This window comes from Leptidea sinapis, chromosome Z, assembly GCF_905404315.1.
Source record: "Leptidea sinapis chromosome Z, ilLepSina1.1, whole genome shotgun sequence".
NCBI classification, from domain to species: domain Eukaryota; kingdom Metazoa; phylum Arthropoda; class Insecta; order Lepidoptera; family Pieridae; genus Leptidea; species Leptidea sinapis.
Genome location: NC_066312.1, coordinates 9,830,447 through 9,855,185, shown reverse-complemented (window position 1 = coordinate 9,855,185; position 24,739 = coordinate 9,830,447). Strand labels below are relative to the sequence as shown.

Genomic DNA, 24,739 nt, shown 5'->3' with positions numbered 1-24,739 from the left:
TTTATATGAGTTTTTCCCTCCCTATTTCTCGAAGCAGCATTTTCCACTCAATAATCAGGTCAAAACAACATTACTTTCCGAGTATGAGAAATGAAAGTATGTTATCAATACAATAACTACAATACAAAATAGTTAACAATACAATTTGGAGGTGCCAGTTACTCCAGTAGGCTCTAAGAAAATATTGGTTAAATCATATGATTTGAATAAAGATCTGAATCAAATACTGGTCGTGGATTTTTCTAATAAATTAATATTAAAATCACCACATATCATGATATACTTCTTAGACTCAGATAATTTTAATAAAACCTCCTCCAATACACTTTCAAATAATTCATATACTGCATCTGGGGGGTCTGTATATACTAACAACAATATGCGTGGTGGCTATAATGATAACCCTTATGTCGAACAACTAAAAGTCATCTTTCAGAAATTGTTGTGCCACATGGAAATCAATTTTTGTTAGCCAAAATTTCCAAATTTCAGACCGTTTAATGTTCTGGCCCCAAAATTTAAGTTTTGGATTCACTTCACCTTCTTGGAGCACGATTATTTCCTGTTTCAATTACAACAAAATAAAATAACATTATAACATTTTGGACATATTATTTAAGATTAATTTCTCATATGGTGTTAGCTATTATTTGGTCTTGTTTATTTGTTCGTAAATTCACATACCCCTTAAGGTCTAGCCCGTTATGGAAATTTCCTTGATGTGATTGATAGTTCACTTAAAAATATTTTAGAAATCGTTTTACATTGCGCGTTTACAGAACGTGCATGGTGGTCTCAAGCCTCTTTACCGATACGGTTTGGTGGTTTGCATACTCGTGAAGTTTCGGGCGTTGCCTTACCAGCATTTCTATCTTGAGTTCATAGTGCGCAACCGTAGTTTGACTTTGTCAAATGTTATGAAATAATATTTTAGATGGAATAACAATTTATAAACATATTTTATTTAACATAAAACAAGGTGCACCGGTATGATTAAACTTGCGCAGTTATAGGAAATAGCACAAAACTGTCTTAAAGATATAAGATATAAAGTTTAGTTTACTCATTATAGTTATAATATAACATACAAACAAAAATTAAAAACTTTATTCATGGACTTAAAAACATAAAACACCGCTTAAACCTTTCGAGGAAGAACCTTTGCCTCCCATGTGAAGTTTAAAACCTCTAAATGGTGCCTTAGGAGGTAACTGTTCATCAGCAATCGGACTTGGTGGACACGTACACGTTACATTGTTTATTTTTTTTTTATAATTATTTTTTCTTTCAAGTTTGTCCATACTACTGGCACACGAGCACATTTTGTCATTTATGTTCCATTTATTATAATTCCCGTAGTCATTTGCCAATAATTTCATTGCGTCATCCAAACTCATTTCATTGTTTTGCACTTTGCGATTTATATCAAACTTAAAACCAGTAATACTTTGGGTCATTGCAGACTTAAATTTTCTTATACGCTTATCATCAACCCATATTATTGGATCAAAATCATCTTCAGGTTCTGCCGGAGGACATAAACACGTTACTTTTTTCTTTTTCTTTTTGTCTTTTCCTTTACTTTTTCTTTTCAAGTCATATTTACTGTCTTCATTTTGTTTTACGGATGTACTTTCTTCACAGGGACATTTTCCAGCCCTAGGTATTTCTCTAACTGGTTCATATGAATTCAATAGTTTTTCCGACTCTGTTATACTGGATGTACTGCATGTGCAGTAATATTTTTTAGCAGGATACTGCTTACTTGTGGAAACTTGCGGTGACCACTGAGTTTTTTCTGGAAACGAGAAGCATATAATAACAGAACTTCAAATGTTTACTTAAGTGAAATAATTTATATATTTTTGCTAATTATTAATTAATACAAGGGAATAAATTTACCAACCATACTTTAGCGAAATAATTTTTATGATTGTTAACTTTGACCAAAGTTAAATGAAATCTCGGTTGCTGCAGACTATGTTATCACTAGACACTACACGATCAAATATAATTTTAACACAATAATTACATACTTATGATAGGTTTGATACATCCACGCTCAGAAAAATTAACAGGCCCACTTCCGCAACCAGTTGATACTATTTTCTTGCACACATTTTCTATCATATCTTTAATCTTTTCAAAGTCACATTGACATGATTTATTTTGTGTTGCATCGTTGAGACAGTAGGGAATTATTAGTGGTGAGATTTTATTTTTTTTATTGTTGCAATCTGAACAGCTTCTTTGTGGTGAAATATTCGACTTCCATTTCGGCTCGTTGAAATTATTTCTAAAAGGTTGTTGATTAAAACCTGCAAAAAGCGCAATGGAATAGTTTAAACTATAAATCTTATAGGTGTGCTATTTCGTACGTAAAATCTATATATATATATACATAGATCTTTACCTAGATTTTTTTGTTTATTAGTATTGCAACAGCAGGGTCTATCCTGAGTTGTGTCTGTACCCATCTCATAATATTTGTTACATTTTTGGTACATGTTTACATTAATAGCGTTCTTTATTTGATTGCCAATATTTTCTGCTTGAATACGATTTTTGTGAATTATTTTTTCTAATTCTATGATCTTTTTCATATTGTAATTTTTTGTTTTTGAAGATATAACGCTGTCAGAGTGGGAAGGCCGACTTGTATTACAAAAATCTAAAATGAGAAGAAGAATTATATTATTTTCAGTGAAAGCATCAGGTATAATTGTTAATTAAGATAGATACGATTTCGAGTGTTTGGAGGTTATCCGTCGATTAGCTTTTCAGATTTTATAAGCTTTCATAACAATATAGGAATACGAACTCCTGGATAAACCATGACTTAACAATACTAAACTATATTTTAAGTATTGTTAACTCTAAATATCTTTTATTAAACAATTTAAGTGAAGATTCCGAATGAAATATCGCCTCCTAAGGGATGCAAAGGGACGCTAAGGCGTGTATTTTTTAACATCATGAAATATGAAATAACACTGCGCTCCGATTATATTGTTTTAGTATATAATCAATTTGTTATGATTTTAAAGTGATAACCCTCACTTCTAGGATTAATTAATTATGATTAATTAATTACACAAATAAAATTTGAAAAACAAAATTTTAAGAACGATGCGGGATTCGAACCCACGACCTCCGGCGTTCCGTGCTGGTGCTCTAAACCACTGAGCTAACCGTTCGATTACCTCCTCGTTATAAAATTCTGTTTGCTAAATCTAAAGTAGATCCTGTAGATGAAGCCACAACCTGAGAGTTGAACAAAGCAAACAGAATTTCATAACGATGAGGTAATCGAACGGTTAGCTCAGTGGTTTAGAGCTCTTTTAACTTTAGTTTAACCTCCAAAGGTATGGATTTAAAGGAAACAACTTACCCATCTCATAATTGTATTTCCAAGTATACTGATCTTCAGAAATCTGTATGCATATCGTAGAGCTGAGTTTACATGGTAAGCAATATGTAGAACTGTAATCGGTAGATGAAGTTGATAGAACTACATAGCATGACGATGTTGGAACTGTTACGTCTGAATTGGACATATTTTTCCCCCACATTTTTGAAATCTCTTGACTTTTACTTCTTCTAGGAATTCCATTTTTCCTACATATATCTCGTAAATTGAGTGCGGAAGTACTTATAAATCTATTACCTCTCATACTCTCAGAGGATAGTGCGTCTAGAGCCTGCGTTGTAAGTTCACTGAAAACAAATCAATATAGGAATAAAATAACATCACTTTTCTTTGTTGTTAATAATTAAATGGCAGATCTTTTACCTGAGTTATACAAAAGTGTATAAATACCAACTTATTAACCTAATAAACTAAGCAAAATGACTCCTTTGATTTTTTTTAATAAAATGAGACAAACATTGAAAGTGACTTGAACGAAATGAATTACTGAGTTAAATCCATAGATCATTTTATACGCCTAGAATCTAGATAGACTATGACAGCTGTGAAAACGTTGAGAAATATTGAGTTTAGACCTAACCTCTATTTTGAGCAATGCACGCTCACTTACACAAGTGGCATACAAATCGTATGTCTACGACGTTTCTAATATTCCTGGCCTGTTTTTATCGGTTGTCTAACAGCAAGAGACTATCTTGACGTATAAATTATCTAAGGTTCAATCACTAATTATTACAGAGCATTACTTGCTTTTGTGGAGAAAGCGATTATTGCACCAAAGACTGTCATATCAACATGAGAACACAAGAAAATCAGAAACATAGCTGATGCAGTAAACATAAAAATATTAAATTAAATCTATTCCTATACCATACCTGTATGTTGAATCGGCATAACATTCGTCAGCTAAATGTTCGATATTCTTTTTTTTACATGTAAGATAATCTAATAGATCTTCTAAAAGTTTTTCACTCATACAGCTCGTATTGGAAGAGATATCAGTTATTGAGAAAGATATTACACTGAATGTTTCACTTGATCTGAAGCTTGACGTTGTTTTTAAACTTATAGATGAATTTGTTGTCCCAAAATAAAACATAGTATTTGAATTATTGACTTCTAGAGGCAATTTTATTGGGAAAAATAAATCATTTGTTCTTGTATCGCTTTCTTTACTTTCGATGTAATTGCAGCTTATACTATGTTTGCTGGAGGAACTACTTATATCAATATTATTAGATAAATATTTTCCAGGTAAGGGAAAGGACATACTCCATTTTAAATCAACTATTTTGATACGATTATGATTCATACTGGACGTTAAAGCGTTATTTTCTAAATTAAATGTTGAATTGACTTTTAAACTGATTTCATCATCAACATTGTCAAGCTCTGTCGAACGAAAAGAGGGTGTTACTGTAGCTTGGCCTACTGTCACTTTAATACCTTCGTTATCGGTGAAAACTCCACCTTTTACACCTGGCACACATTCATCGGGACAAGGACAGAGAGAAGATATATCTGGCGATGTAACTCTAATTTTAACGTAACTATGTTTAAATCTAATTTTTTTTCTATCACAACCACAAGCGCGGTCACACGTTGTAGTTTTAGTTATATCTTGTAACTCTTCAACTACGCCAAACTTTGATTTACCAACTCCAATTTGAGTTTCACTTTTCTTCGATTTTGTTATTCCTATCTTTTTTGATTTTGATTTTACCCTTTTTTGAGATGACGGTTCAGGGGGTAGTCCAACTTGCACTTTCACTTTTTTTAACAAGGATTTTTCAGAACGCGTCTTACCCTCCAGGGGCGCCAGAGGAGACATAGTTCCAGCATCTTTTGTCTTTTGTACTTTTGTTGATTGTGTTCGAGCCTCTAGTGAAGGTATACCCATTTCACCTTGTTTCGTAAGAATTTTTTCTTTTTCTAATGACGTTTTGCCTTCTAAAGGTGCTATTAAGCCGACTTCTTTTAAAACCTTATCTATTATTTTTTTCTCTGAGGCAGATTGTGGCTCAGGCAAAGGTTTTCCAAGTAATGCTAATTCTCTTATTATTTTTTCCTTTTCATCATCAGGTTTTCCTTGTAACAATTCAAACTTTTCTGGTAATAATTTTTCAGATTTATCTTTTACAGGTGTCAAAAGATCACAAATACACTCGTCGCTCGGACCTTTCCCTTCTTTCATATATTTTGCACTTTTAATGTCTAATCTCTTTAGTTTTTCAGGAAGCTTTGGGGTACCCTTTTCTCTTTTAGATTTGATCTTTTGTATTAGCGACTTTTCGGATGAACTTCTCCCCTCTGGGAGTTCTAGTCCCATATCAGCTTCAGCTTCAAGAATTTTTGCCTTTTGTGCTAGAGTTTTCCCTTCGAGTGGTTGTATAATGCCTTCAGCGTAAGCTTTTCGATAATTCTGTCTTTCACGTTTTGTTTTTGGTTCTGGAGGTATACCCAAATTTTGTCTTATTTTATTAATAAGTTTGCTTTCAGAAGTTGTTTTAGCCTCTGGAAGGGGCTTGCCTAGCATTGCCAAATTTGTAAGCATTTTTTCTTTTTCAGAGGTCACTATTTTTGATTCAGGCTTTTTTGAAACTCTTATTCTTTCAACTAATTCCTTCTCAGATGGAGTCATGGTTTCAGGTAATGGTAAATCAGCAGCAACTCGACCTCTCAAAATCATTTCTTTTTGTGCTGCTGTTTTGCCTTCTAATGGAGTTATAAGACCTTCTGCTAATGCTTTCCGAAGTTTTTCTGATGGGTATCCTTTTAAAGGCACACCCATTTCTTTGCGAATCCTCTGAATCAATCGCTTTTCTGATGGTGTTCCACCTTCCGGTAGTGGTAACCCAGATTTGGCTAGGTTTCTAAGAATTTTCTCTTTTTCTTTGGATGGTTTACCTTCAAGAGGAGATAGTAAACCAGCCGCCCTTGCTTTTCGTAACTTACTTGCCGTTACTTGCTCTCTTCTCAATTTATTAATTAAATCCTTTTCAGACTGTGTTCGTCCTTCTGGCAGCGGTATTCCTATATCAGCTTGTTTCTTAAGGATTTGTTCTTTTTGTGCTTTAGATTTACCTTCTAAAGTAGTAATGATTCCTTCTTTTTGTGCCTGGCGATACTTTTCTTTTATCAATGAGGTTGTAGGTTCTGGTGGAAGACCAAGATCTTTCCTGACATTGTCGATGACTCTCTTTTCTGAAGCTGATTGTGCTTTTGGCAGAGGGATGCCTAATAAAGCTAATTGTCTGACAATATTTTCTTTTTCAGCATCAGATTTCCCTTTTAAGGGAGTAAGCAGTCCTGCGGCTTTAGCTTTTATCAGTTTATCTGATGGAATAGATAATTCTTTTTGAGAGGTCGATTTGCCTTTAGGTAACGGTAGTCCCTCTGCTGCTAATGTCCTTAATAACCTATCACTTTCATCCAGTTTTCCACTAACAGGCTTAAGCAAACCGGATGCTTTAGCCTTTCTCAATTTGTCAGATATTATTTTTGTTGGTTTTGTTGCTTCTATTTTTTTTATGAGTTCTTTTTCTGATTTTGTTCTACCTTCTGGTAAAGGAATTCCTATTTCAGCAAGTTTTGTTAGTATTTTTTCCTTCTGTGTTGCAGTTTTACCCTGAAGCGGTGTAATTATACCAGCTGCTTGAGCATTTATATATTTATCCCTAATTGACGATGATTTTGGTTCCGGAGGCAAACCCAGGTCCTTTCTTACTTTGTCTATAATTTTTTTTTCAGAATTACTTTGTGCTTTTGGTAAAGGCATACCTAGCAATGCTAACTCTTTTATAATGTTTTCCTGTTGGAGTCTAGTTTTTCCTTCCAGTGGAGTTAGAAGTCCTGCTGCTCTGGCTTTTCGCAGTTTTTCTGATGGAATGGGTATCGATCTTATTTCCGATTTAATTTTTTGTATAAGTAATTTTTCAGATGCTGATTTACCTTCAGGTAATGGTATACCTTCAGCAGCTAAGTTTCTTAATATTCTTTCCTTCTCTTTTTGACTTTTACCAGTAAGTGGTGTCAATAATCCTGCTGCTTTGACTTTTCGCAGTTTTTCAGAGGTCACATTTTTTGGCACTGTTGCTTGTATTTTCTTAATAAGATCTTGTTCTGACTTTGTTCTTCCGTCCGGTAAAGGTATACCTAAACGAGCTTGTTTAGTAAGAATACTTTTCTTTTGATCAGCAGTTTTACCTTCAAGAGGTGTAAGTAGACCAGCTTCTTGAGCATATTTATATTTACTTCTTAAAGATGAAGTTTGAGGTTCGGGTGGTAGCCCAAGATCTCTCCTTACCTTATCTATCATTTTGTTTTCTGATGCTGTTTGTGCTGTAGGTAATGGGATTCCGTGTAACACTAGCTCCCTTAATATTTTTTCTTTTTCAGGATCAGATTTCCCTTTCAATGGAGTGAGTAGTCCTGCTGCCATAGCTTTTCGCAGTTTTTCCGATGGTATCATTGAAGTGGTTAAGCCCAACTCAGATTTAATCTTATGAATTATTTGTTTTTCAGATAATGTTTTACCATCTGGTAATGGTAAACCTTCATGTGCTAAGTGTCTTAATATCTTCTCCTTCTCTTTGGTCGGTTTACCACCAATAGGTGTAAGTAATCCGGCAGCTTTGATATTTCGAAGTTTTTCCGATGTCACTATCTTAGGCACAGTAGCTTGTATTTTCTTTATAAGGTCTTTTTCTGATAATGTCCTACCCTCTGGTAAAGGTATACCCAATTGCGCCTGCTTAGTAAGAATTTTTTTCTTTTGTAATGTTGTTTTACCTTCAAGAGGTGTAAGTATACCAGTTTCTTGAGCATATCTATACTTATCTCTAAGAGATGAAGTAACCGGTTCCGGTGGGAGTCCAACATCTTTCCTTACCTTGTCAATGATTTTTTTTTCTGATGGTGTTTGTGCTCTAGGTAAAGGTATACCATGTAATGCTAATTCTCTTACAATCTTTTCTTTTTCAGGATTGGTTTTCCCTTTTAATGGAGTGAGAATACCAGCAGCTTTAGCTTTACGAAGTTTTTCTGATGGAATAGGTGCCGCAGTTATACCTATTTCCGACTCAATTTTGCGAATTAGTTGCTTTTCAGATGCTGTTTTACCTTCAGGTAATGGTAAACCTTCAGCAGCTAAGTTTCTTAAAATTCTTTCCTGTTCCTTTGGAGGTTTACCGGTAAGAGGTGTCAATAATCCTGCTGCTTTGACCGTTCGCAGCTTTTCAGATGTTACAGCTTTGGGCACAGTGGCTTGTATTGTCTTTATGAGATCTTTTTCTGTCTGTGTCCTAGCTTCCGGTAAGGGTATACCTAGTTGTGCCTGCTTTGTTAGAATTTTCTTCTTTTGTGCAGCACTTTTACCCTCAAGAGGCGTGAGAAATCCAGCTTCTTGAGCATATTTATGTTTTTCTTTTAGAGATGAGCTCTTAGGTTCAGGCGGTAGACCTACGTCTTTCCTAACTTTGTCAATGATATTTTTTTCAGATGCTGTCTGTGGTTTGGGTAAAGGAATACCAAGCATAGCCAAATCTCTTACTATTTTCTCTTTTTGAGGGTCTGATTTTCCTCTAAGCGGGGTAAGGAGTCCGGCAGCTTTCGCTTTCCGCAGTTTTGAAGATGGAATGGGTGCTGCTGTTGTACCCATTTCCGATTCAATTTTGCGAATTAGTTTAATCTCTGAAGCTGTTTTGCCTTCAGGTAATGGCATGCCTTCAGTAGCCAAGTTTCGTAATATCCTTTCTTTTTCTTGCAAAGGTTTTCCAGTAATTGGTGTCAAAAGTCCAGCGGCCATGGCCTTACGAAATTTATCCGATGTGACTTTTTTGGGAACTGTTGCTCGTATTTTATTAATAAGATCTTTTTCTGATTGTGTTCGACCCTCAGCTAGGGGTATACCCATTTCTGCTTGTTTGGTTAAAATATTTTTCTTTTGAGCTGCAGTTTTACCTTCTAGTGGTGTCAGTATCCCAATATCTTGAGCATATTTGTATTTATCTCTAAGAGATGCAGTCTCCGGTTCCGGTGGCAGCCCGAGATCAACTCTCACCTTATCTATAATATTTTTTTCCGATGCTGTCTGTGCCTTGGGTATGGGCATGCCCAGCATTGCTAATCCTCTTACTATTTTTTCTCGTTGAGGATCAGTTTTTCCTTTCAATGGAGTAAGAAGTCCTTCAGCCTTGGCTTTTCGCAGTTTTTCTGATGGAATGGGTACAGCCGCTATTCCCGATTCATCTTTAATATTTTGAATAATTTGTTTTTCAGACGCTGTTCTACCTTCGGGTAGTGGTAAACCTTCAGCAGCTAAGTTTTTTAATATTCTTTCCTGTTCCTTTGGTGGTTTACCGGTTAGTGGTGTCAATAATCCTGCTGCTTTGACCGTTCGCAACTTTTCAGATGTTACAGTTTTAGGCACAGTGGCTTGTATTGTTTTTATGAGATCTTTTTCTGACTGTGATCTAGCTTCTGGTAAGGGTATACCTAGTTGTGCCTGCTTTGTAAGAATTTTCTTTTTTTGTGCAGCACTTTTACCCTCTAAAGGCGTGAGAAATCCAGCTTCTTGAGCATATTTATATTTTTCTTTTAGAGACGAGCTCTTAGGTTCAGGTGGTAGCCCAACGTCTTTCCTAACTTTGTCAATAATTTTTTTTTCAGATGCTGTCTGCGCTTTGGGTAAAGGAATACCAATCATAGCCAATTCTCTTACTATTTTCTCTTTTTGAGGTTCTGATTTTCCTTTTAGCGGGGTAAGGAGTCCGGCAGCTTTCGCTTTTCGCAGTTTTGAAGATGGAATGGGTGCTGCGGTTATACCCATTTCCGATTCAATTTTGCGAATTAGTTTAGTCTCTGAAGCTGTTTTGCCTTCAGGTAATGGCATGCCTTCAGTAGCTAAGTTTCGTAATATCCTTTCTCTTTCTTTCAAAGGTTTTCCAGTAATTGGTGTCAAAAGTCCAGCGGCCATGGCCTTACGAAATTTATCCGATGTGACTTTTTTGGGAACCGTTGCTCGTATTTTATTAATAAGATCTTTTTCTGATTGTGTTCGACCCTCAGCTAGGGGTATACCCATTTCTGCTTGTTTGGTTAAAATATTTTTCTTTTGAGCTGCAGTTTTACCTTCTAGTGGTGTCAGTATCCCAATATCTTGAGCATATTTATATTTATCTCTAAGAGATGCAGTCTCCGGTTCCGGTGGCAGTCCGAGATCAACTCTCACCTTATCTATAATATTTTTTTCCGATGCTGTCTGTGCCTTGGGTATGGGCATGCCCAGCATTGCTAATCCTCTTACTATTTTTTCTCGTTGAGGATCAGTTTTTCCTTTCAATGGAGTAAGAAGTCCTTCAGCCTTGGCTTTTCGCAGTTTTTCTGATGGAATGGGTACAGCCGCTATTCCCGATTCATCTTTAATATTTTGAATAATTTGTTTTTCAGACGCTGTTCTACCTTCGGGTAGTGGTAAACCTTCAGCAGCTAAGTTTTTTAATATTCTTTCCTGTTCCTTCGGTGGTTTACCGGTTAGTGGTGTCAATAATCCTGCTGCTTTGACCGTTCGCAACTTTTCAGATGTTACAGTTTTGGGCACAGTGGCTTGTATTGTCTTTATGAGATCTTTTTCTGACTGTGTTCTAGCTTCCGGTAAGGGTATTCCTAGTTGTGCCTGCTTTGTAAGAATTTTCTTTTTTTGTGCAGCACTTTTACCCTCTAAAGGCGTGAGAAATCCAGCTTCTTGGGCATATTTATATTTTTCTTTTAGAGACGAGCTCTTAGGTTCAGGCGGTAGCCCAACGTCTTTCCTAACTTTGTCAATAATTTTTTTTTCAGATGCTGTCTGTGCTTTGGGTAAAGGAATACCAATCATAGCCAATTCTCTTACTATTTTCTCTTTTTGAGGGTCTGATTTTCCTCTAAGCGGGGTAAGGAGTCCGGCAGCTTTCGCTTTCCGCAGTTTTGAAGATGGAATGGGTGCTGCTGTTATACCCATTTCCGATTCAATTTTGCGAATTAGTTTAATCTCTGAAGCTGTTTTGCCTTCAGGTAATGGCATGCCTTCCGTAGCCAAGTTTCGTAATATCCTTTCTTTTTCTTTCAAAGGTTTTCCAGTAATTGGTGTCAAAAGTCCAGCGGCCATGGCCTTACGAAATTTATCCGATGTGACTTTTTTGGGAACCGTTGCTCGTATTTTATTAATAAGATCTTTTTCTGATTGTGTTCGACCCTCAGCTAGGGGTATACCCATTTCTGCTTGTTTGGTTAAAATATTTTTCTTTTGAGCTGCAGTTTTACCTTCTAGTGGTGTCAGTATCCCAATATCTTGAGCATATTTATATTTATCTCTAAGAGATGCAGTCTCCGGTTCCGGTGGCAGCCCGAGATCAACTCTCACCTTATCTATAATATTTTTTTCCGATGCTGTCTGTGCCTTGGGTATGGGCATGCCCAGCATTGCTAATCCTCTTACTATTTTTTCTCGTTGAGGATCAGTTTTTCCTTTCAATGGAGTAAGAAGTCCTTCAGCCTTGGCTTTTCGCAGTTTTTCTGATGGAATGGGTACAGCCGCTATTCCCGATTCATCTTTAATATTTTGAATAATTTGTTTTTCAGACGCTGTTCTACCTTCGGGTAGTGGTAAACCTTCAGCAGCTAAGTTTCTTAATATTCTTTCCTGTTCCTTTGGTGGTTTACCGGTTAGTGGTGTCAATAATCCTGCTGCTTTGACCGTTCGTAACTTTTCAGATGTAACAGTTTTAGGCACAGTGGCTTGTATTGTTTTTATGAGATCTTTTTCTGACTGTGATCTAGCTTCTGGTAAGGGTATACCTAGTTGTGCCTGCTTTGTAAGAATTTTCTTTTTTTGTGCAGCACTTTTACCCTCTAAAGGCGTGAGAAATCCAGCTTCTTGAGCATATTTATATTTTTCTTTTAGAGACGAGCTCTTAGGTTCAGGTGGTAGCCCAACGTCTTTCCTAACTTTGTCAATAATTTTTTTTTCAGATGCTGTCTGTGCTTTGGGTAAAGGAATACCAATCATAGCCAATTCTCTTACTATTTTCTCTTTTTGAGGTTCTGATTTTCCTTTTAGCGGGGTAAGGAGTCCGGCAGCTTTCGCTTTCCGCAGTTTTGAAGATGGAATGGGTGCTGCGGTTATACCCATGTCCGATTCAATTTTGCGAATTAGTTTAGTCTCTGAAGCTGTTTTGCCTTTAGGTAATGGCATGCCTTCAGTAGCCAAGTTTCGTAATATCCTTTCTCTTTCTTTCAAAGGTTTTCCAGTAATTGGTGTCAAAAGTCCAGCGGCCATGGCCTTACGAAATTTATCCGATGTGACTTTTTTGGGAACCGTTGCTCGTATTTTATTAATAAGATCTTTTTCTGATTGTGTTCGACCCTCAGCTAGGGGTATACCCATTTCTGCTTGTTTGGTTAAAATATTTTTCTTTTGAGCTGCAGTTTTACCTTCTAGTGGTGTCAGTATCCCAATATCTTGAGCATATTTATATTTATCTCTAAGAGATGCAGTCTCCGGTTCCGGTGGCAGCCCGAGATCAACTCTCACCTTATCTATAATATTTTTTTCCGATGCTGTCTGTGCCTTGGGTATGGGCATGCCCAGCATTGCTAATCCTCTTACTATTTTTTCTCGTTGAGGATCAGTTTTTCCTTTCAATGGGGTAAGAAGTCCTTCAGCCTTGGCTTTTCGCAGTTTTTCTGATGGAATGGGTACAGCCGCTATTCCCGATTCATCTTTAATATTTTGAATAATTTGTTTTTCAGACGCTGTTCTACCTTCGGGTAGTGGTAAACCTTCAGCAGCTAAGTTTCTTAATATTCTTTCCTGTTCCTTTGGTGGTTTACCGGTTAGTGGTGTCAATAATCCTGCTGCTTTGACCGTTCGTAACTTTTCAGATGTTACAGTTTTAGGCACAGTGGCTTGTATTGTTTTTATGAGATCTTTTTCTGACTGTGATCTAGCTTCTGGTAAGGGTATACCTAGTTGTGCCTGCTTTGCAAGAATTTTCTTTTTTTGTGCAGCACTTTTACCCTCTAAAGGCGTGAGAAATCCAGCTTCTTGAGCATATTTATATTTTTCTTTTAGAGACGAGCTCTTAGGTTCAGGTGGTAGCCCAACGTCTTTCCTAACTTTGTCAATAATTTTTTTTTCAGATGCTGTCTGCGCTTTGGGTAAAGGAATACCAATCATAGCCAATTCTCTTACTATTTTCTCTTTTTGAGGTTCTGATTTTCCTTTTAGCGGGGTAAGGAGTCCGGCAGCTTTCGCTTTTCGCAGTTTTGAAGATGGAATGGGTGCTGCGGTTATACCCATTTCCGATTCAATTTTGCGAATTAGTTTAGTCTCTGAAGCTGTTTTGCCTTCAGGTAATGGCATGCCTTCAGTAGCTAAGTTTCGTAATATCCTTTCTCTTTCTTTCAAAGGTTTTCCAGTAATTGGTGTCAAAAGTCCAGCGGCCATGGCCTTACGAAATTTATCCGATGTGACTTTTTTGGGAACCGTTGCTCGTATTTTATTAATAAGATCTTTTTCTGATTGTGTTCGACCCTCAGCTAGGGGTATACCCATTTCTGCTTGTTTGGTTAAAATATTTTTCTTTTGAGCTGCAGTTTTACCTTCTAGTGGTGTCAGTATCCCAATATCTTGAGCATATTTATATTTATCTCTAAGAGATGCAGTCTCCGGTTCCGGTGGCAGTCCGAGATCAACTCTCACCTTATCTATAATATTTTTTTCCGATGCTGTCTGTGCCTTGGGTATGGGCATGCCCAGCATTGCTAATCCTCTTACTATTTTTTCTCGTTGAGGATCAGTTTTTCCTTTCAATGGAGTAAGAAGTCCTTCAGCCTTGGCTTTTCGCAGTTTTTCTGATGGAATGGGTACAGCCGCTATTCCCGATTCATCTTTAATATTTTGAATAATTTGTTTTTCAGACGCTGTTCTACCTTCGGGTAGTGGTAAACCTTCAGCAGCTAAGTTTTTTAATATTCTTTCCTGTTCCTTCGGTGGTTTACCGGTTAGTGGTGTCAATAATCCTGCTGCTTTGACCGTTCGCAACTTTTCAGATGTTACAGTTTTGGGCACAGTGGCTTGTATTGTCTTTATGAGATCTTTTTCTGACTGTGTTCTAGCTTCCGGTAAGGGTATTCCTAGTTGTGCCTGCTTTGTAAGAATTTTCTTTTTTTGTGCAGCACTTTTACCCTCTAAAGGCGTGAGAAATCCAGCTTCTTGAGCATATTTATATTTTTCTTTTAGAGACGAGCTCTTAGGTTCAGGCGGTAGCCCAACGTCTTTCCTAACTTTGTCAATAATTTTTTTTTCAGATGCTGTCTGTGCTTTGGGTAAAGGAATACCAATCATAGCCAATTCTCTTACTATTTTCTCTTTTTGAGGGTCTGATTTTCCTCTAAGCGGGGTAAGGAGTCCGGCAGCTTTCGCTTTCCGCAGTTTTGAAGATGGAATGGGTGCTGCTGTTATACCCATTTCCGATTCAATTTTGCGAATTAGTTTAATCTCTGAAGCTGTTTTGCCTTCAGGTAATGGCATGCCTTCCGTAGCCAAGTTTCGTAATATCCTTTCTTTTTCTTTCAAAGGTTTTCCAGTAATTGGTGTCAAAAGTCCAGCGGCCATGGCCTTACGAAATTTATCCGATGTGACTTTTTTGGGAACCGTTGCTCGTATTTTATTAATAAGATCTTTTTCTGATTGTGTTCGACCCTCAGCTAGGGGTATACCCATTTCTGCTTGTTTGGTTAAAATATTTTTCTTTTGAGCTGCAGTTTTACCTTCTAGTGGTGTCAGTATCCCAATATCCTGAGCATATTTATATTTATCTCTAAGAGATGCAGTCTCCGGTTCCGGTGGCAGGCCGAGATCAACTCTTACCTTATCTATAACATTTTTTTCCGATGCTGTCTGTGCCTTGGGTATGGGCATGCCCAGCATTGCTAATCCTCTTACTATTTTTTCTCGTTGAGGATCAGTTTTTCCTTTCAATGGAGTAAGAAGTCCTTCAGCCTTGGCTTTTCGCAGTTTTTCTGATGGAATGGGTACAGCCGCTATTCCCGATTCATCTTTAATATTTTGAATAATTTGTTTTTCAGACGCTGTTCTACCTTCGGGTAGTGGTAAACCTTCAGCAGCTAAGTTTCTTAATATTCTTTCCTGTTCCTTTGGCGGTTTACCGGTTAGTGGTGTCAATAATCCTGCTGCTTTGACCGTTCGTAACTTTTCAGATGTTACAGTTTTGGGCACAGTGGCTTGTATTGTCTTTATGAGATCTTTTTCTGACTGTGTTCTAGCTTCCGGTAAGGGTATTCCTAGTTGTGCCTGCTTTGTTAGAATTTTCTTTTTTTGTGCAGCACTTTTACCCTCTAAAGGCGTGAGAAATCCAGCTTCTTGAGCATATTTATATTTTTCTTTTAGAGACGAGCTCTTAGGTTCAGGCGGTAGCCCAACGTCTTTCCTAACTTTGTCAATGATTTTTTTTTCTGATGATGTCTGCGCTTTAGGTAAGGGTATGCCAAGTAATGCTAACCCTTTAACAATTTCTTCTTTTTGAGTTTTAGTTTTGCCTTTTAATGGTGTGAGAAGTCCTGCAGCTTTTGCTTTTCGTTGCTTTTCTGGTGGAATATATAGTGCAGTTACACCCATTTCTGATTCAATTTTTCGAATTAATTTTTTTTCTGATGCAGTTTTACCTACTGGTAATGGCAAGCCTTCAGCAGCTAAAGTTCTTAATATCCTATCTTTTTCTTTTGCAGGTTTTCCTGTGATTGGTGTAAAAATACCAGCTGATATGGCCTTACGTATCGTTTCAGATGTAATTCTTTTTGGCACTGTTGTGTTGATTCGATTAATAAGATCTTTTTCTGACTGTGTTCTACCCTCAGGCAAGGGTATACCTAATTCTGCCTGTTTAGTGAGAATGATTTTTCTTTCACTTTTAGTTTTTCCTTCAAGTGGTGTTATTATTCCAGCTAGCTGAGCGAACTCATAATTTTTTCTAATTTTTGATGATTTTGGTTTAGGAGGTAGTCCAATTTCTCTAATAACTTTGTTTATCAAATCATTTTCAGAGGTCGTTTCTGCTTGTGGAAATGGGATTCCTTGCATTGCCATTCCTTTTATAATTTTTTCTTTTTGTTCCGGACTTTTCCCCCTCAATGGTGTTAGAAGACCGGTTTCCTTTGCAATTTTGAGTTTTTCTGTTGGAATTTTAGTTACTTCCTCTTTTTTGAAATCTTTAACAATTTTATCAGCTTCTGGTGTTAATAAATCACATATACATTTATCACTCGGACCTTTGCCTTCCCTCATAATTTTAGCAGTTTTCGTGTCTAGTTTTTGTAAATAGTGTAAACGTTTTTTCGTTTTCTTCATCACTTTCTTTATTAGTTCCCTTTCTGAAGCTGTTCTTGCTTCGGGAAGTTCTAAGCCAAAGTCTGCTTGCTGTTGTAAAATATTTTTTTTTTCTGATTCAGACTTACCCTCTAGTGGAACAATTATTCCTGCAGCGTGAGCTTTGTTGTATTTATTTTTTTCTTCTTTGCTTTTTGGTTTTGGGGGAAGGCCTAAGTCATACCTTACTTTATCTAATATTTTTTGCTCTGATTTTGTTTTACCATCAGGTAGAAGATTTCCTTGATTGGCCAATCTTTTAAAAGCTACTTCCATTTCTTCATTTGTTTTTTTTATAGAATCCAGTTTTTCTTTTGTTGTTTCATGTATGTTCTGTATAAGCTCTCTCTCTGATGGACTTCGACCTTTAGGTAAAGTTAATCCAAGCGCCGCCTGTTCTTTTAATAGTTTCTCTATTTTTGACTTAGATTTACCTTCTAGTGGGGTAATAAGGCCAGCTGCATGGGCTTTTTCATACTTTTCTTTTTCTGTTGTTGTAAGGGGAGCAGGTGGTAAACCAATTTCATCGCGAACTTTTGCTATTAATTCGATTTCTGAAGTAGTTTTTCCCGAAGGTAAAGGAAATCCTTGTTTAGCTAAGGTTTTTAAATTCCTTTCTTTTTCTGAATTTGTTTTACCTACTAATTCTTTCATTTCTGTCTTTTCCTTAATTCTATCTCTTAATTGTGATATAAATGCTTTTTCTGACTTAGTTCGGCCTTCTGGTAGTGGGATACCTAATTTTGCCTGATCTTGTAACAATTTTTGTTTTTGCGTTAAAGTTTTTCCTTCTAATGGAGTTATTAAACCTGTCGCTATAGCTAATTTGTATTTACTCTTTTCCGCTGCAGTGCTTGGTTCAGGAGGTAAACCTAAGTCTTTACGAATTTTAGTGATGAGTTTTCTTTCAGAATCCGTTTTTGCCTTGGGAAGTGGAATTCCATTCAATGCAAGGCCTCTTAAAATTTTTTCTTTTTGTTTTGTACTTTTTCCATTTAGGGGTGTAAGCAGGCCTGCTGCTCTGGCTTTTTTTATTTTTGTTGAAGGTATGACTCTGAGGTCTGATGGGACTGATATATCTATTGGATGCTTTGTGCTTTCCCTTAATTTAGTGATGAGAGCCTTTTCAGATGCTGTTCGACCCACTGGTAACCGAATACCAAGTTTAGCTTGCTCTTTTAGTAACTTTTCTTTTTCAGAATTAGCCTTTCCTTCCAAAGGCACTACCAATCCAGCTGCAACTGCTTTTTTGTAGTTCTTTTTTTCTTCTGACGTCTTTGGTTCGGGTGGTAAGCCCAAGTCTTGCCTAACTTTTTCAATAATTTTGCGTTCAGAATCTGTTTTCGCTTTTGGTAGAGGAATTCCATTAATTGCCCAACCTCGTAATACTTTTTCCTTTTGTTCTGGATTTTTACCCTTTAGTGGTGTTAATAAGCCTTCTGCTTTTAACTTATTAATCGTTTCTGATGGTATAGCTTTCTTTTTCATTGAGGCTAACATTTCTGATGGGGGCTTAGAAATTTTCTTGACTTTTGCTATGACAGCCTGTTCAGATGTAGTTCGACCCTCTGGTAACCGAATACCAATTTTAGCTTGCTCTTTTAGTAACTTTTCTTTCTCGGAATTAGCTTTTCCTTCCAAAGGGACTACTAATCCAGCTGCAACCGCTTTTTTGTAGTTCCTTTTTTCTTCTGACGTCTTTGGTTCGGGTGGTAAGCCCAAGTCTTGTCTTACTTTTTCAATAATTTGACGTTCTGAATCTGTTTTAGCCTTCGGTAGAGGAATTCCATTTATTGCTAAGCCTCTAAATATTTTTTCTTTTTGTTTGGGACTTTTACCTTTTAACGGTGTTAAGAGGCCTTCAGCTTTTAGTTTTGAAATTTTTTCTGAGGGTATGCTTTTTACTTCGGAAGGTGCGAATAATTTTGTTTTATCAATTTCAACAGTTTCTTTAATTTTATTAATAATAGCCTTTTCAGATGCGGAGCGTCCTTCTGGTAATGTCATGCCAAGATTAGCCTGTTGTTTTAGTAGTTCTTCCTTTTCTTTCTGAGATTTTCCCTCTAACGGTACTATTAATCCGGCAGCTACTCCTTTTTTATACTTTATTTTTTCATCTTGCGTTTTCGGTTCTGGTGGAAGACCTAATTCTAGACGAACCTTCTCAATAATGTGACGTTCAGATTGAGATTTTCCTTTTGGCAAAGGTATACCATTCATTGCTAAGCCTCGTAAAATTTTCTCTTTTTGTTCCGGGCTTTTACCCTTTAACGGTGTTAAAAGGCCCTCCTTCTTTGCTTTCATCATTTTTTCTGACGGTAGCGTAAGTTTGGATATCTTTCCTTCACTAGGAGGTACATCAATTACAGCTTGTTTCTCCAGAAATTTCTCTTCTTTAACTATTGTTTTTCTTTTGTCAGCCTTTGTTTTATCCTCTATAGAAGGCACGCTTTTCTTTTTAAGTTTTTTCTTCTTTTGTTTTACTCCAATACCAGCCGATGCCAACTCAGCTCCAGACTTGCGCAACTCACCAAGTCTTCTTTCTTCTCTTGGCAAATGACCACAAAGTATGCAGTTGCAATTGTCACAATTTTTCTTTTTATAACAGTCATATAAACTTTTCATAACTTCAAACATTGCGTCAGAATTACAAGAACAACAACAAGTTTCTTCTTTTGTTTTATATTGACATCTATATATGATCGAATTTCGAAGCGATTTGAATGGACTATGTGCCACGAAATTGTTTACATAATATTTGGTATCAAATAAATAATTATTGCTTTTATTTAAATTTTTCAAAGCGTTTGTATACATATTATTACTGATATTTTCATATTGTCTTAAAAATAAATCTGACCTACTCTTTTTAACCTTCAAATTATCTCTTGACTGATGTCTGCTTATCGACATACGGAATCTGAGGTATTTGCGGAAGCTTTTTTCTTTTATTCTATGTTCATCCTTCTTTTTTTTAACTATTACATTTATATCACTAAACCTTGTTAATCCGCCTTCGATACTCGATATTTTAATTTTTTGTTTCAGATTAGTTCTGAAAAAATCCGCTTTCAACGGTTTCTTTTCTTTGTAATGCATTATATACTTAATATCTTTGTCATCTGCCATTTTAACTTCTCTGAAAAATAGAATTATAAGCTGGAAAATAGAACTATGTTCATACAGAAAGGAGACACTAAAGTAGATCGTTGGAAATTTTGTGTATTTGGAATCTGCTGTCCGATTTGAAAATACTTTACGTCAAAAGAATGAGCTCGACAAGATGGTATTTAAAGCCTTATATTTATTCTGTTTTCCTCACAAGGAAAAACGGATTGTTTTGTGATCTCTTGTGAGACGTTATATTAGCCCAGCAGAAATAATTAAAACTTTCAGATTTCTAGAAATGAAATAATCTGCTGATATATGGGGCATATCTGTAAAAATGATAAGTTTCGTAATTAAAGTCATAGCACCATATCTAGCAATGGTTTTTAATAGTTGTATTGAACATGGCGTGTCTCCTGACCTTCTGAAAAGTAGTAAAATTACACCAATATTTAAATTGAGACACACTTCCGACCCAAACTATCTTTCTTTAATTAAATTAAAAATATTGTAATCCAAATGCTTACTCACTTTAACACTTATAAGTAACTTCATATAAAACAATAGTTTTACCAGGGGACGCTCGACTACGGATGGTAGAACTGATGGTGGAAGGTGTTGAACTCATTAAGAATATTTTTGAGGCCCGGGAGGACTTCTGTGATTTACTAAGGCTTTCAATTGTGTTCAACAATCAACGCTGGTCAGGAAGCTATGTCACTATGGTGTAATAGCATCTGCGTTCGATCTTCTGATTTCATATTTAAATACTAGAACTCAGAGGGTCAATGTGAATGGCAGGAGATCTACTGGGAGTCCTCTCAGTATGGGGGTACTACAAGGGTAGGGTTCTTGGACCGTTCCTCTTCCTAATTTCCATAAATGATCTACCTAATCTTGTAGAAAAAAACACAAGGTAGAATTGTTTCCGGATGATACTTCACTCATATTCAAAGTGAAAAGAAGCCAAATTTTATACGACGAAGTAAACAATGCTCTATCTGACATTCTGTACTGGTTTAGCGCCAATTACCTATTGTTAAATACTCATAAAACTATATAATATATGAATTTATGTAAATATATTAAAATTTACTGCGCCAAATGTTAAAAATGTAGACGCGAATATTTTATTAAACGGAGAGGTGGTTAAACCAGTGGAATCTGCTATATTTCTTGGCAATACTCATGATTCCAAATTGCATTTTGAAGGATTGGCAAATAGGCTTAGTTCTGCAGCATATGCGGTTTAAAAATTAGACAGTTAACTAACATAGATACGGCACTACTACATTAATTTATTTATTTTCGTAGTATGGGGCAGTGCAGGCGATATTAACTCCATCTTTATGCTGTAGAAGAGAGCTACGCACTATTTATAACTTAGGTCCAAAAGAGTAATCATGAGAAAAATTTTAAAGAAATAAACATTTTGACTGTCGAATCTGAATATATTCTTGATAATGTACTATATGTTCATAAGCAAAATAAGGAATTTGCTAGACTATTTAATTATAATTAATAATAACTTTACTGTACAATATTACATTCCAACCCATATTTTTATAAAACAAAGCCCGCTGTATTTCTTGCGCCCATTCTTCTCAGGTCTGAGGCACATGATTTTGAATGGGCGGTAGAATGGGTTTAATAAGTGATTTCAAATCCAACTTTGTATAAAAATGTTTTAATTTGAATTTGATTATCAAACTTCATTGGAGTTTTTGATGTAAATCCAATAAATCTTAGAAAATTAGAATCTCTCACATTTCGTAGGGCAAAAATTAAAGTATAAGAATATTGCTCAACACCGCCTGTAAAACAGAAGAACGAATATAATTCGTAATGTTTAAATAATTTTTTTATGGGTACTAATATATGAATATATAATTCATAATTTTTGTCACAAAACAGTCTTCGACATTAATTTGAACCCTGCGATACTTTAATAAAATTGTATTCTGCTCGACAGGTTATAACTAAGATCAAAGCTATATCGTAGCAGCCATATTGATTTAATTTTACTTTTATTCATTACTTTATTTATGAAAATATCAAGATGTACTTGATCTAAAATATTTATTTTTATATTTTACTGATGCAAGTTTAAATAGGTATAGACGTAAAAACATTATATATATAATTCGAGATCGAATCAAAAATGAGGAGATTCGTAGGAGAACCAAAGTCACTGACATTGCCCAAATGGTTGCGCAACTAAAGTAGCAGTGGGCAGGGCACATAGCTCGATGGACAGATGGCCGTTGGGGCAGTAAAGTCCTCAAATGTCGACCTCATACCGGAAGACGTAGTGTTGGTAGGCCCCCCCATAAAATGGACGGATGATCTGGTCAAGATCGCGGGAGTATGTTGGATGAGGGCAGCGCAGGGCCGGTCGTCATGGCGATCTTTGTCCAGCAGTGGACGTCTTTCAGCTGAAATGGAATAAAACTTTTTATATGAAATGCTTGATTAACAGTATAATCTAGATAATCTACCACCACGACGGAAGAGAAATCCCCAGGCCTTAAGAACGGGTGCAAGAAACTGGAGCTATATCTCTTTTAAATTGTATACTTTAGTATGTATAGAGATCTATTAGATAAAACGGTCAGTGATCACTCAGTTACGATGATGTGATATCGTCAGTGTTTTTAAGTGTTCACAAATCATTCACTCATCATTTCTCAACAATACAGTGCATTTTCTTGAATCATTTTTAATAGAATATAATATGGGCCTAAGGAAATACTTACGAACTCGACTTAGCCTAATATAAGTGGGGGCACGTACCTAAGTAGAGAGAGCGCTGACCGTAATTGCGCAGAAGTCAAAAGTAAGGGGCTAGAGGGATGAAGGGCGAGCTTGCGTAGTGCCGATTGGCTCGCCAGTCGCCCCCTTACCGTTTCGGCTCCCCGGACACTTCCAGTGTACAGTCACGTTCTAAATTGTATTGTTATTTGCTGTTATTTTTATTTGTTTATTGTACGATCACACACACACACACACACGTTCTATTGTTGAGATTTTTTTTGACGACTCTGGCACGTAATTAGCTTTGTACAGAAGTACCTACTTAATACTTTAAAATTAAATATTTTTCAAAGATTTTGCTAGACTAACTATTTGTCATTACATTTAAATTGTCATGAATATTATTTTACTATTAGTTAATTAAAGTAATATTTCTAAATCGTGCGCGACAGTACCTACCCATATGCAGATATCCCCTCCACATTTCGTTCAGCGCTAGACTCACGTGCCGCTACTCATAACAAGCGTGACAAGTTCATATTATGTATACTTACATATAAAATGTGTTATTATCAAGAATATATTATGAGGCAATAGTCTAGTTTAATATTTTTTTTCTTTTACTATTATTTTTCGGCCCTTAGGTATAAGAAGATCTTACTGCCTTCTGTCGCACACAAAGAGCTATTAATATCTGCTGCATCATAGGAATACTGCTAATATCATGGTATCATACCTTCACCATAGGATATTTTTTCAAATAAATAAGGGCTATTCTCAAGAGTAATAAGAAATTATTTGGTATTAAATGTATATTTAATCTATACATATAAATAAAATTGGAGTGTCTGTTTGTAATATAGAAACAACCATTTTTTTAACATGTATATGAATATATATACGGTACATACATCAAAATAAAATTTTGTTCTTCTGTTTGTCCGTCTGTCTGTTTGTTCCGGCTAATCTCTGAAAAGGTCCAGCCTTTTCAGAGATTAGCCGACTGATTTTGGCAGGGAGCTGATGTGATAAGGAGCAACTAAGCCTACGTTTGAATTAGAAAAATAAAGTAATGTTGCAATGTTCAAGAAACGGTCTAACTCTAAATATAATTTATGTGGCAAAACAACGTTTGCCGGGTGAGCTAGTATATAATAATCTCTTGATTTAAACAATCAATCACAATTTTCTACTTCTGAATTTAGAGTAGATTTAGTTTGCTTTCTTTTATTATGGCTGGTTTCGTAAAAACACAATTCTCCTACCTAATAGGTCAAGCAAATACTAAGTACTCTGTTCTAGACTATTATAACTTATAAATTCCGCATTGAAAACGCACTAAATACATTGAATATTATATTCAAAGTAATTAAATTTGAAAACTACTTACTCAACAATAAATATCTCTTAACGCATATTATTTATAATGCTTTTTCCATTTGTGAAGAAGTATTTAATTCACTGCAACCTCATCTATATGAGTTATTGTTTTACATTTTATAAAATTATTTTATTTCAATTAATATATAGTTACAAAAATTTACACACGCATTGATTTATTATTATGTATGTCAAATCAGCTTATGAAAGAAGTCTGATAATAAAAAAAGAATTAGCAGCCAGGATCAGGTAGTTAGCAATATGGGCAGAGATTGCAATACAAATCTGACATGAAGACAGCAAACGTCGCTAATATGTAGGTTTGGCGTATGGGCACTTGGCCCGTTGGGCCCAGATGCGCGGAGAATATACAAAATACTATCTACGCGCCTCAATAGAGCTAGAGGAAACCCAAGCGCTGGCAGCTATTTCGGATCGGATATTTCAACGGATTAGCCAGTATTCTTGGTATACTTCCCCGTAATGATAGTTTTAATATAATGTAATCATAGATAGTATTGTAATATAATTATAAAATTTGTTATGTTTTAATAAATTATACTATGGAATCATATATTGATATTAACATACAAGAATATATCTAGTTTATTTGTATTTAATTCTTCTTCTGCAGCACAAAA

At 35.8% G+C, this 24,739-nt stretch overlaps 1 protein-coding gene across 3 annotated transcripts; it reads right to left on the bottom strand.

The window, feature by feature from the left end:
- Window positions 1-940: 940 nt before the first annotated feature.
- LOC126978330 (uncharacterized) lies at window positions 941-24,273 on the bottom strand. 3 transcript variants are annotated; one of them, XM_050827065.1, is made up of 7 exons: window positions 24,109-24,273; window positions 13,250-19,995; window positions 4,306-10,909; window positions 3,392-3,717; window positions 2,414-2,671; window positions 2,037-2,318; window positions 941-1,798 (listed from the first exon to the last, which is right to left on the bottom strand). In XM_050827065.1, the coding sequence occupies exons 2-7, from the start codon at window positions 19,983-19,985 to the stop codon at window positions 1,119-1,121; spliced, it is 14,886 nt and encodes a 4,961-aa protein (XP_050683022.1). In that variant the 5' UTR covers window positions 19,986-19,995; window positions 24,109-24,273; the 3' UTR covers window positions 941-1,118. The 3 variants fall into 3 exon arrangements, with proteins under 3 accessions (XP_050683022.1, XP_050683021.1, XP_050683020.1); XM_050827064.1 differs by having other exon boundaries at window positions 4,306-13,001; window positions 14,172-19,995; XM_050827063.1 differs by having other exon boundaries at window positions 4,306-19,995.
- Between the last annotated feature and the right edge of the window lie 466 nt (window positions 24,274-24,739).